Here is a 13,047-nt window from a genome sequence, read left to right on the forward strand (position 1 = left end):
TAACGCAACAATATGCTCCTTTAAGAGCAACGTGAGGATTACAGTTACACTGAAATTGTTAAGCATTCATTATAAAAAAGGAACAAAGCCTCCTTTGGGAGAGAAATAGAGTTTGCTGTATTTAACCAATGCTTGCCTTGGGCACGATGAAGTAAAGAACAAGATCCACATTCAGGTATTTCCAAAGTCCTGTTAGTTGACTCAAGGCAACTGCCCGCTCTGTGCTGTTTCAGCCTCCTGAGACCCACTTCAGAGTGGCTGAAGCTCTACCAGCTGTCAAAGCACAGGGACCCATGTGAAATCTAGGCCATCTGCATATGGACTGTGTGAGCTGTGATGGAAGCTGACCACTTCAATGTGAGAATCTCTACAGTTAAAACACTCTCCCAGCCTTATATAAACTGCTTCTCTGCAATGGCCTCTCTGAAGAAGCTGAGGAGCAGATGTTCAGACAGACATACCCTCTAGTCAATTTTCAGTTACTTTGTCTGCAGACCAGACAAATCTCTCCTCTTTAGGAGAGATTTGTCCCACTCTTGCTTGATTTTATAGTCCTTTTGTGATTATACAGGGATTCTGAGCCATAAGACTATTAACCCCACATCTGTGACAAACACTGGAGTCACTTTTGAAAACTAAAATGCACTGACAGGCAAAGAAACCTTATCTAAAACATTACCTTCACGTAATACTTATAGACCTCGGCAGCCGCAGTCATCTCTACCACATTATACACTATTAACTTGCAATATGCTGCAAGAAGACTCCGCTTTTTGTGCAAGTCGTCAAGTTTGCAACTTTCATCCTTTCTCTCCTCCTCTTCTGTCAGGTCTAGGGAAACAAAGGCAGTGAAGTTTTTTTCGACTACTTTATTCAAGATATCTTAATGAACCAACTTTCATCCAAACAGCACAGACTCAGCTGTTCTGTCAACATGCTAGGCCACAGATGCTAGCATTTATTCCTGTGTACATCAGAAAACACAGGTTTATTTCCATTTCAGAGCTTGCAGTTGATGACAGTGAAAACGAGTTATTTGCACAGTCTTCTACTCTGGTCTATCACACTTCTACTAGTCAGAATCTTCTTGTACAACACTGCTCACAACTATAGAACAGAACCAAACAGAGCGCAGAATTAAAGGCACAAACACACTGAAAGGAAGAGACCAGACAAATTGCAACCACATTTTTTTTCTTAGAATAGCACAGATGCTAGAAAACCAGCACATAACTCATCAGAAACCCTACAAGAGTTTCCATACCATGTCAACAGGAGAAGAGTTCAGGTGAAACTCTCCAAGTGGTTATCAACAAGAGTGAAAGAAATAAGTAATTTCATGTAATTAAGAACACATTAAGTCTCTAGAACATGAGTTAATTACTAGCTGGATAATTTGTGGAAAACAAATACTCTCAAGAGTCTTCCAGCACGGCTGTGAAGGTGCTTGGGGAGAGCTGCTTGCAGCAGGAGAGCTGAGATACTCCCTTTCCTGCTGTGCATGTAACCTATCCACTGCCAAAAGGCTTCAGTCTTTGACCTACAACTTTGATGTGGGCTGTTTCTGCCTCTAGGATGACTGTGGGCCTGGAAACAAACATAAGGCAAGTGACCAATCAGAAGTATCTGCAAATTAGAGTTAAAACTAAAATGGAGCAGCCACCAGCTGTGCACACAGACAAGCACACTCACACAGCATGACAGAATCGCTCATTCAGGATGGAATCTGCAATGGGATGACAAGGATCCTTTAAGGAGGACTGTGAAATTGAAAGCATCATACAAAATGGGTTTGAAACAGATCTCAGGCCGTTGAACCCAAAACAGGATCCACTTTATCAGTTTCAGATATATAACATATGTAACCTGAAACATAACCTGCTTCAAAAACTCCCATGACTAGCATACTACAACCTACTTAAGCAATCTTTTCTATTGTACGTCTACCTTTACTGTTAAGGGTTCTCCTCTACTATCTCCCTTGTTGCAGTTTAGGCCCATCTCTTCTTGCATATACACTGTGACCTGGATAAGTGTGCTGCCCAAAACTGAACACAGAGCTCCATCTGAACAGCTGAAGGTCAAAAGTTTGACACAATAACCTAGAACACTGCTTGGTTTTTCAAAGCATGACACTTGAACTTGGCCTCAAAACCACAATGAATCTATTTTCAGAACACTCACAAAAGAAACCAGCCTTCGCAATAACAGCCTCAATTTGTCATCTGAACTTGTTTGAAAAAGGCAATACAAGTATGTAGCTGTTTCCCACAAAATCTGACCCACGCTCCCCAAATCAAAATCCACTAGTTCTTTATTCCGACGGCTTAGAAGTGTCCATGCGTTGACGGAGTCACACAGTAACACTGCAAGACCTTCCACAGAGGTGGCTAGCACCATCTTCTCTGCCACCAAGATCAGTCTACAAAATACTTTTATATTCTCTCCCATCCCTGCATTACATCAGTCCTTCCTACCTACGAGTAAATTGGCAGCTGTTTCCTGTGGTTGATCCACAGTAGATACAGATCAGTGCACCACAGGTGAGCCACTTTGCTTGTAAAGGGGCCCAACCAAAAAAACCCCAACACCCCCCTCCCCTCCGCCCCCCCCCCCCCCGGGGGAATAAATAGATCAGTCCCTTTTCCTGATATCTTCAGCGCAGACAACAAATGACAGCAAAAGTGGTAGACTGTCTCTCCAATCATGAAGATGTCTAACCTTTGCTCTCCTCTTCTTCCTCTATGAAAACATGTTCCTGGATAAACAAAAGCAGTTTTTCCTGAAGCGATGTGTTAGGAAGATAATCTAGAAGTCCGACTGCTTCTTCATTATTATTTGAATCCTGATGACTCAAAATCAGCAACCAGTCACAGAGTATCATGAAAGCCTGTATCAAGCAAAGAAAGCCAAAAAAGAATTTAGAGACCATGTCACTTTTCATGCCAACTCCACCGTGTGCCTCCACCAAACACCGCAAGTCACGATCTAGCTTCTATCCCACTTTTTCTTTGCAAGCTGGAAATTTCCATTTGCCCCAACCTGTGATAAAATTCCACAGCTAAGCACTTCCAGAACTTTTACCTTAGGATACAGTAGAGACAAGTATCATACCTGAACACCACCTAGATTTTCAAACTTCCATGGGAAGGAAGAGCAGCTCTATTATGCTATAATAACTTTCCTTTAACGCGTAAATCACTGGACAATCTCTCTGATTTTGTTATTTTTGAAGTAATATACATAGCAAGGCACTAATAAAGCAATGATAGCAACCAGTACACTGATCAGTCAAATCAGAAAACACAATGATTATCAACTGGCAGACAGAGTCATGCAGACTCAGGCCTTGATTCTGCAGATGGACCCACGCAGACACATATCTGTGCTTGATTAAAGCACTAACTTTGGTAGCATTTTAACTAACATAACTTTAATTTTCCTCTAAAATAAACAGTCGGAGATCGGTTTTTTAAAGCGTTATTTCTCTGCTAAGAGATGAAAAACAGCAAAAATCAGTAAAGGAAAGAAAGGCAGGCATTTAAAAGGAGGACTGAGCATGAATGCCAGTGAAGTGATAGAGAAACACAAACCTTTTCTCTTACATCTTTTTCCTTATGGTGGAGGAAGCACGTGCAAATCTGACTGAAACGCCTCAGCTCTCTTTGTAGTGCAACAAGAGTCTCCTAAAAATGTGTTTAGGAAAAGTGACAAGACAAAGATATTAGGGACTATCATTCAAAAGAGAATTACAGAACAAACAACAGTTGCATCTTTCTTCCACTGATACTATTCATTTAAGATAGCACAGCTGATGACATTATGAAAGAAGCTGACATCTCACAGTAGCAACAGCTAACTAGCTATGAATAACTTTAAAACCATGTCTTGTTTTCAGGCATGGTATCTGGGATAGAAAGGTCAAACCATAAAAATATATACTTCCCCCCCAATCTGGTACAGAAATATGACAATACTAGTAGGACATGTGCATCTGTCACACTTGCTGAGGCTAGTGGTACTCAACAAGTCACAAACCCTTTGTTTCTCCACTTATAGGATGGGCAGGTCTAATAGCGTGTAATCCCTCATACAGCCCTCCAAGCAACTATAAAATTTGCAGAATTCACTTCAGCTTATCCTTATAAAGCAGTGTTAACTATTTCCACTTTAGAGATGGAAGCAGAGTCTGAAAAACTCTGGTCCATCCCACCTAACTTTCAATGTGAACTGCCTTCTGGAGTTGCTCTCCTCTCTCTTCCCTCTGTTGACTACAGAGGGAATGCAGCTTAACTACGCTAACTCAGGAGCTCAGAAACTTAGACATCTCTGTTCGTTAAAATGAATCCAGCAAGAGAAACTATCTGATTTGCCCACAGCCACACAAAAGATTTTCTGACCCTTCACTAGGTCCCAGCTATTGCACTGCACGGAGCTTTGAGCAGTCAATAGAAGAGGAATGCCCTTACAGGAGGGCTGGATTTCATGCTATGCGACTGTATCTTTATAAGAAAGGGGATCCATCCCAGGGCATGCTAAGAAGAAGCACAGGGGGAGGCAAAACATTGCCTTAACAGTACTGGGGGAGGAGGGGGGTGGGGGAAGAAAGAGTCCTAGAGCTGCTGTCCAGGAAATGTTCCTTTTTGCTCTTGGAACTTCTCTCTCTGCCAACATCCAGATTTGGCCCTGCAGAGTGGGCCGTAACACTGTGCTTCCAATCAGAATCTGCTCCCATAGGAAAGGTCAAATTAAAAAATGTGCTGCCCCGTTATCAGTCAAGCTAACGGTGTCTGGACTGAAAGGCAGAACATATTAAAGCAGTGAGAGATGTGGACATCCACACAGGAATGGAACGGGACGGGAATAGATAGTGAATCAGTCACCAAACGGGTAACCTCCCAGCTAGCATTTCTCACACAAAACAAATGTCCATGTCAGCGTCCTGTTCTGTACACACAGGAACACCAGGGGAAGGGGACAGAATGACAGAAGCAGCAGCACTCAGTGTAGTCAGAAATCACCACAAAGAGGAGCCGCACAGGTACACATTCACGCATGAACCACAGCATAAAAGAGTTTTCCTCTCTGGTGTCTTAAACCATACTGTCTTCTGAAATACCTGACGGAGCTTGGCACTATATAAAACCAATTAAGAAAGTATGCAGTCAGCCGATGAGAAAATTACCACTTTCCTCAAACTTTCTGCCAGAAATATATAAGTAAAACAAGAAAATGGAAACAAAACAAAGCAACAGGACTCCCTGGGGTATTCACTGAACGTTCTTTGATGCTTAAAACAAGAAAACAACAAACTGTTTGGCAGTGGAACAAGTTCCTTATCTCCATCAAGCCCCAGGAATTTGATGCACATGTTTTGCAGTAAAAATAGAGGTGAACCATTGTTCACTTACTCTCCTGTGGACTGAAAAAGCATGAACACTTTTTAAAAAAACAGAGGGCAAGACAGAGAGAAAATGCCTCAACTCTATTTGGTTTCCTCAAGAATACACACAAATTATCTTCCTGGAAAACTTGTTTTCTTCTAGCAATCTGAGTCTGAGAATAGAAAAGCAACTTAAACTTCTAGAAGGACAACTCTGGGTTTGCAAAATTACGTGGAGTGGCCAACCTTGGGAGAATTTTCCGAAACTGCAGCTAGTTGCCACAGGAGAGAAAAATACGTGCACTGGAGAGCTGGCAGGATCATCTGCAAATAAAAACACATGTCCTTTTTTTACATGAAAGGCTCAACAGGAAAAATCTTAGGACTAAACAAAGCATCCAAGCCTGACATTCTGCACGCTGCTTGCATGACCATTTCTGCACTGTAAAGTATTTAGACCCTCAAAATAAACTTAATAGGTTTACATAGAAGAAAATGCTGCCCACTGAGAAACTTCATTACTAAGGTGCTGCTTCTGCAGAATTCTGACATCTTGATGAGTTCAATGGGGAGTAACCATGTATTAAAAAGGGTGTTCACAGAGCCTAACTTCAGCTTAGCTTCTCAGGATTTCTCTACAATCTCCTCCAGAGGGTAATTCAGAGCAGAAGCCAAACCTTGGTGCTCTCATGCTCCATCTAAAGAAGTCCACCTCTACTCACTGGCTGCAGGCTCTCTCTACCCAGCTAAATTTAACCCCTTTCCAAATAACCTCAAGTTCGCTCCTGGAAACCAGGGCTGATTAACATCCATGACTGCTAGAGTACTTCACCTTGTAATCCCAGGATATACACCTCCATCTTGGCACCGCCAGTGTTTGAGTTGAGGCAACCAGTCAACCAAACGGCTGCAGTTGAGACAACTGGCAATTACAAACCATCTTCACCAAGAGTCAATCTGCAAGCAACAGGTCCAAAGTACTCCAATTTCCGGTTACATGCAGTCTATAAGGGGCTCCTCACAGTCCCAACAATTTCATAGATACTGAGAGAAAGACTGTGCCATCAGTGGGAAGTACGGAGCATGACAAAGGATCAATCCAGATGTCAGATGACTATCAAAGTTTTGGACCATCTCCAAAGTAAAAGAACCTATGGCATAAATTTAGTGATTCCAATAATGTTACACCAAAGACAGCCTCAGTTTCCCAGATTGAGAAATGGAAAGAGTATCTTCCTGCCTCATAGGACACTGATATATAAGATTATTTAATATTTCCTAAATTTTCCTACTTTCAACAAGAAAAACCTCTTTCAGTGTTAATTATTAGCAACTCACCAGAACAGGCAAACTCCAGTGTTCCATTTCAAACACCAGCAACTTTAAAGTCTTGTCATACAGGTTCCACTTGGTGAGATCATGGGTACTGCAAGTGAAAAAGGAACAACAATCATACACTAAGCAAGAAATGACATCTCACCTGACCAAACAAGTTAAATGTATCCTATTTTTGCCTTCATCTGTTGTACAGCAATAACTTTAAAATGACTAATTATTAATTATGAGGCGGGAGAAATGAAATTAATTTATTCATGATCTAACGCTGCAACCTTTAGTCCGTAGCTTTACAGTCTGCATTCCTACCACAAAACTGCAGTGTCATGAGGAGAGGAAAAAGAAGTTTGAGCTCTGTACATTTTCCTACACTCTGTCCTCACTAAGCGCCAAAAAAGGTCTAAAGAATAATTTCCCCACCCCGCTTTAAATGCATTTCTAATACTCTTGAGTGTTTGCAACTCAATGTTAGACTTCTCTTTGCAGAAAAAGAGCAGCCCTAGCACACAGGATAAGTAAAAGACACACTGAGAAGAAGGCCCCATTCCCCCACCCTCCATCTTACATGATAATTTACTTTGTGAACAATCCCTGGAGAACCAAGCTTTTAAGAAATCCATCTTTTAACAAAGGAAGATCAAGTAAACTAAAACAAACAAAGCAGATTACATCTGCTGGGCAAAAAGACTGCATTCACTATACCCTCTTCAGACAGACAACCAGTGTTGACAGTAAGGCAGTGCAAAAGCATCCAGCTAGGAGGGAGGCACCAAAGAGAGGATCTCTGTCATCCCAACTCTGTAGCACACGCTTCCTAGCCACATTAGGGCTGATGCTCCAACCTCAGTAAGAAGCCCCAAAAGAATTCCATATCCAAGAGTACTGTTGTGTTAAGAAGAAACTAAACCTTGCAGCACCTCTCAGATGGATCATTTTCATTCGTTGGAGAAAAATCTTATTAAACCCAACAAACAAGAGCAATTCTCACTTTGCACCTGTTAGGTCAACACTTAAGTACATGGGGAAGTAGACAATGTAAATAAACATCTCACTTATGAAAAGCTGCCACCCTTCTCAAAGCAGACTGCATCCGGGAAGTTTCTCCTGCATCCGTACAAAATCCTTCTTCCTAAATTACGAAAGTTTGGGAAAGAGAAAGGAATTAGCCAGTGTGGAGCAAGGTAACTGCTACGTTCTCTTCCCAACCAAGCCAAAAGCTTGAATTACTCTCCACTAGCCCTCCCCAGTCCTTTCACCTTTAACCACGCTACTCATGTCTTCCTCTACAGTAAAAAGAAAACAACACGCTGACTGCACAGAAACTTTGTATAAGGAAATGAACCTGTCGCTAATAAACCCACAGCAGCCTCCCTATGCTACAGTATTGCTAACACAGGGTAAAAAGTAGCCATTAGGCTAACACAGAAGTGCTAACCCTCAGACTCACAGGCCATTCATGGTCCCTAACACAGTTGTTAGGGATCTCTGGAAAGCTAACTGTTCACATGGCGCTGACTCTCCTTGCTTCCAGCTGCTAGATCACATTCAAAGATAGCTAAAAATATATTAAATACTTTCCCATAGATGCAATTGCTGTAGTTTCCACAAGTATACTACGTGATTATGGGAGATGGTATATACAACCAGGAATTAAAAGGGAGGGGTTCCAGGAGAAAATCTCTTTATTTAGATATGGATCACGCTACGAAGGAGTTGAAGAATCCCTGGTCTAGCACTTATCTTGTTTCTCATAAGTACACATTCTCCCACATTGACATAGACATCTATTTAAGACCAACAAAATAAATCCAATCTGAGGTTAGGGGATTTTTTGGCTTGACACATTTTACAATATCCCAGTGTCCAATAAAAACCTGCCAGTGTTAACTCTCATACCATGGCGTGACACCTGTTCATGACGGCACAGTTGATCAGATCAGCTGCGGGCTTCTGTTGTTCAGTTCAGCCAGCAAGCTATTCATATCACCACCAGCTGTTTCTGCTTTTTAGAACTAATGAAAAACTTTGAGGGAGACTTTGCAGTCCTCCTTCAAGGGGAAAGCCATCGTTTCAAAGACCCCAAAGTCATACGGTATGCATTTCAGACTGCTGGGTTGATTTTTTTTTCTTTCCTAGTACTACCTCTACAGCCAAAGTGGCATCCTGCATACAGTCAAATACGTAGAATACAGAATTATACCTTTTTGGGAACAGTCTCAGCACTTCTTAGTTGATCTTGCACATAGTATCTTTGGCACAGTAAAGGAGCAACTATGGAGTTTAGGTCACTAATATTCAGAATACATAAAATGACGTGGTGCTGGTTTGGACTACCTAGCTTATTATTCTCCCCAATCTATTCTCAACGAAGTACATCTGCTTCACTAAAATGTAAACAGTTGATCTTTTCAGAGGTGAAAACCCACCTCTGAAAGCTCTGCTCCCCTCAAGAAGAGAAACAGCAGGAAAAAATAGTTTTGTATCCCCCTTAATTTTTTTGTCTTCTTTTTTCATAGGGGTACAGTCTGGTTATCTCCACAATGAGTCACACTTGCCTTTTCCCAGAAGCCATCTAGTAGCTGGTTAAACTGTCCCATCAACTCATCTATCAGTTCAGTTCGGGCATGATCCACCTGGCTGTAGATGGCAATGTCTTCACTGCAGAGGATAGAGTAAGTCCTGGAGGAAGCCTCAAGAACAGACATGTCAGAGTGTTTGGCCACAATGTCTTTTATCCCTCTCAGCAAAGCATCCAAATGCTGCAAGTGATAAAAGGGATATTATAGGAAAATTGTACAAAACCCACATATGATTTAGATACATTTCACTAGGCCCATATATCTCTACAGGTCATACAGCCAACATGAAATAAATGTCAGTCTAGGGAGCAACAGAGCAGGATTAGAGGGTACAACTTTTTTTCTGAGTTCAGAGCTCTTTTTCATTATTATTGTCTCTGGATCTTCCTAAATAATGAAGCAAGTGCTTTAAGTTCTACTTCAGCAATACAGGTTTGGCACTCCATAAAAATAAAGACAAAGGTAAGGAATAAAAAATGCCTTTCCAAAGGACAGGTGTGTCTCCAAACAACGGAAGTTGTCTCCCTCAGCAGCAGAGGATGGAGGGCGTTTCAGATCACATCAGCAACTGGTCTTCACTCTTAGTGAGAGGAGGCAACTTCTGCTATCTAATGACCCTCTCTCTCCCAGTTAACGTTTTGTGCTGAAATTAACCTAGGAGTGTTCGCCTAACATTACTTCCCTGTAAACATTCCTGCTTAAGAATACATTATGCTATTTCAAGGATTTCATTTATCTGTTTCTGACCACCCCTCTCCCATCAGCAGATATACTATCTCCATTCTTATCTTTCAGTTACTATCATTCCCCAGCAGCTGGGAGTCAGTCTTCAAGGAGAATGAAACCTATTCTGTAGTAAACTCCTGGGAGGCACCAGCTTAGACACATGGCATAACCCACCCTCTCTCCACCCAACCATGAAAAACCCAGGGTCAGGCCTACCGCATGAAACCACAGATCATTCAGCCACAGCATACCAGAACTGGAAAAGCACTAAGGCTTTTCTTTGGCAGATCCAAATAAAGCAAAGCCTGAGTAAGACCACCTTCTTCAAGGTATGGGACCATTTCTTTATATTTCAACAGTCTCCTGCTTGTTCCAAGTCACACTAAACTCTGTACATTGCCACATAAATTTAGTACATTCCATATGAACCGACTACCCCAATTTCTATTCACCTTCTCTAGGTGTCCCGTACTGTAAACATCTAAATCGTAATACTGAGGAATCTGCAGAAGATTTGCCACTTTTTGTGCATCTGTTGAATACTGCAGAGAAAAAACAGGATATGAGTACACTGTAGGAATTTTAATGAAATATTTAACGTGCACTCAAAAAGCAGCTGTTAGTTACCTTTGCCAAGAGCTGAGGAAGCACCATAATAAAGTGTTCAGTAATTTTGGTACAATCTTCCAATTGTATTTTCTTCTCTTTTACTGACAGAATCTGCAGATAAAGCATTTTGTTTCAATTATAAAATCTCTTAGATTTGAGAGGAGTTCTACATGTAACCCAAGGTTAATTCACATGCCTTTGTCTAAAGCATATCAAGCTAAGATAAAGATACTTTTTCATGGAAACAAACAGATGCTTTTTATTTTTTTGTTAACCTTAAATTAGATGCAAATTGCTGAACAGCTATATCTTGTGGATAAAATGCTCACCATTTGTCAATAATATGCTTCAACTGGCTTTCCTCTAATGCTGATCTCCTTCAACATCCACTACTAATAAGATCTAGAGGTCAAAAGACACTGTGTCATTTCATAAAAATAAGCCATTTTATTTCCGAAGATATACCTACCACTAGGAACACGCTGTCTGGTGAAGCACATAAGGCAAAGAAAATGTGATTATAGGACAATAAATAAGACTAAAATGCACTGACTTTTTTGGCTGCGCCTCTGCCCACTGGAGGATGACCTTCAGCTGCTTCTCTAACGGTTGCGAGGATAATTTCAATGAGAGCACTTTCATGGGCATCACTCAGTGCTGTAAGTAAATCAGTCTCCTTTCAGCATCACACAAAAGAAAAATGAAGATGCAGCAACAGCTAATGTAAAGCCTACTCATTTATCTGAGCAACCGTGGAAGGACACTACAGAAAGAAAGATGCAGTGTTGCTAAATAAACACCTAGAGAGTGTTTGATTTAATTGGAAGAAAATTATTTTCTACATTTACTGAATGCAAAAGCAATTATTCCTCTCATGGGTAAACTTTCTAGGGCAGTTGGGCTCCCAAAACCACAGGCAGCTTTAACAAGACCTACTCCTACTGACTACTATCTCATTTAGGAAAAAGCTGCTTCTTTGAGTACCAAAATACTTCAACTCACTGGGTCTACAAACTTTGATTTCAATCACACAACCATCTCCAGTTCTTCTACTACAACTACTATTATTTAAGTTCACTTTAAAATACTTCTACAAAAAAACAATCCTCTAGAGTTTTAGATGTCTATGAACTCAGCACATCGCTCATTTTCTTTTCAGACGTGAACAACAGCCAGACAATACTGCACTCAATTAATAATTTTAGTTTCTTAAGTTTGGGACAAACAAAACAAATGAATGTTACATAAGTGTTATGGCTCAATTATGCAAGTATTCTTGCAAAGTTTCTAAACTAACATTACATAAATACAGAGCACTGAATAAAACAAATACGTTGATACAAATATCACATTGACAGCGCATTGAGTTGCATCTGCTTTGTGGCCCTTGGGGACCACAATTTGGGCTCAAAGGGTATTGCTGTACGGAATGATCCTAAAGCAGCTGAAGGAACAGTTCAAAAAACAGTATAAAGAGATTCATCATTCAGTAAAAACTAAGGTCTTTGCTTACCCACCTTCTCCACCGTCTTCAGTATTTTTTAATAGAAGAGTGGTCATGCACTCCCAGTCCTTCAGGAATTTTCCTGCCCAGTCCCACAAGCTGTCTATGAGGTATGCAACATGTTTGTGTAGCTATGGATTAAAAACACAAGCTTATAGAAGCAAATACATAGTTAAAAGGAATACAGTTTCATATGTTCCTCTCCCTTTTTCCAATTACAAAGCTTTGTCATTCACACATATATTCACACACAGTATTCCAACATAATTAGTTTGAGGCTAATGAACATTTAATCACCATGTCTTCAGTCTGATACAAAGCGAGAAAGTGGGGGAGGAAAAGCAGGAAAAAAGCTTTTCTCTTTTTAGGGTACCTTTCCTTTGTAATTTAAGTAATCTCTTTAAAACTAGCTTCTATATAAACTTGCTGCTATACTGCTGATCATAACAACCAAAAATCCAACCTTGGGACTAGAAACGAATCAACATTTTAAGCAATGTCTGGGATATGCTTTGTAGGAAGACTCAAACCTGCCATGTCTGAGACATTTTGGCCAGACATAGGTCTGCACAACTGCAAAAGCCAAATAGTGAAGTACTGCACTTAAGCTGATAAAATTCTCAGCAAAACTACACCGTTCTTAGTCAGCATAGAGCCACGGTACAGCACCCCATATCTGCCTGCAGACACAGACATGTACCAAAAAACCCTCACTCAGTGGCATTAGTCTTTCAGGTTGTTTTCAGAAGCTGCTTCAGCACTGATTCTCTCCTTCAGCATAGCTGTAAACTAGTTTTAATACAACAGAACAGAAACATCTGCATTAAAAACTCATCCTAGAAAGGGACAACATCCCAAACACCAAACATTTCACAGCTCACCATCAGAAACAGCTTTCAAAAGGAAGCCAA

The 13,047-nt window shown here is 40.8% G+C and overlaps 1 protein-coding gene across 9 annotated transcripts in view; it reads right to left on the minus strand.

Moving 5' to 3' along the window:
- The window catches only part of LOC104051940 (cohesin subunit SA-2), a 63,244-nt gene that overhangs the window by 10,982 nt on the left and 39,215 nt on the right, over positions 1 to 13,047 (minus strand). For 7 of the 9 annotated variants that reach the window (XM_064437935.1, XM_064437895.1, XM_064437943.1 and 4 more), the window contains 11 exons: positions 12,150 to 12,267; positions 11,186 to 11,289; positions 10,651 to 10,743; positions 10,476 to 10,565; positions 9,274 to 9,477; positions 7,771 to 7,847; positions 6,722 to 6,809; positions 5,630 to 5,707; positions 3,594 to 3,686; positions 2,722 to 2,890; positions 680 to 831 (listed from right to left, as the gene is read on the minus strand). In XM_064437935.1, coding sequence (XP_064294005.1) covers positions 680 to 831; positions 2,722 to 2,890; positions 3,594 to 3,686; positions 5,630 to 5,707; positions 6,722 to 6,809; positions 7,771 to 7,847; positions 9,274 to 9,477; positions 10,476 to 10,565; positions 10,651 to 10,743; positions 11,186 to 11,289; positions 12,150 to 12,267 — 1,266 coding nt within the window. The remainder of the gene's footprint in view (positions 1 to 679; positions 832 to 2,721; positions 2,891 to 3,593; positions 3,687 to 5,629; positions 5,708 to 6,721; positions 6,810 to 7,770; positions 7,848 to 9,273; positions 9,478 to 10,475; positions 10,566 to 10,650; positions 10,744 to 11,185; positions 11,290 to 12,149; positions 12,268 to 13,047) is intronic. The other 2 variants (XM_064437911.1, XM_064437925.1) reach the window with 2 other exon arrangements.

The sequence above is a fragment of the Phalacrocorax carbo genome, chromosome 1, assembly GCF_963921805.1.
Source record: "Phalacrocorax carbo chromosome 1, bPhaCar2.1, whole genome shotgun sequence".
Classification (NCBI taxonomy): Eukaryota; Metazoa; Chordata; class Aves; order Suliformes; family Phalacrocoracidae; genus Phalacrocorax; species Phalacrocorax carbo.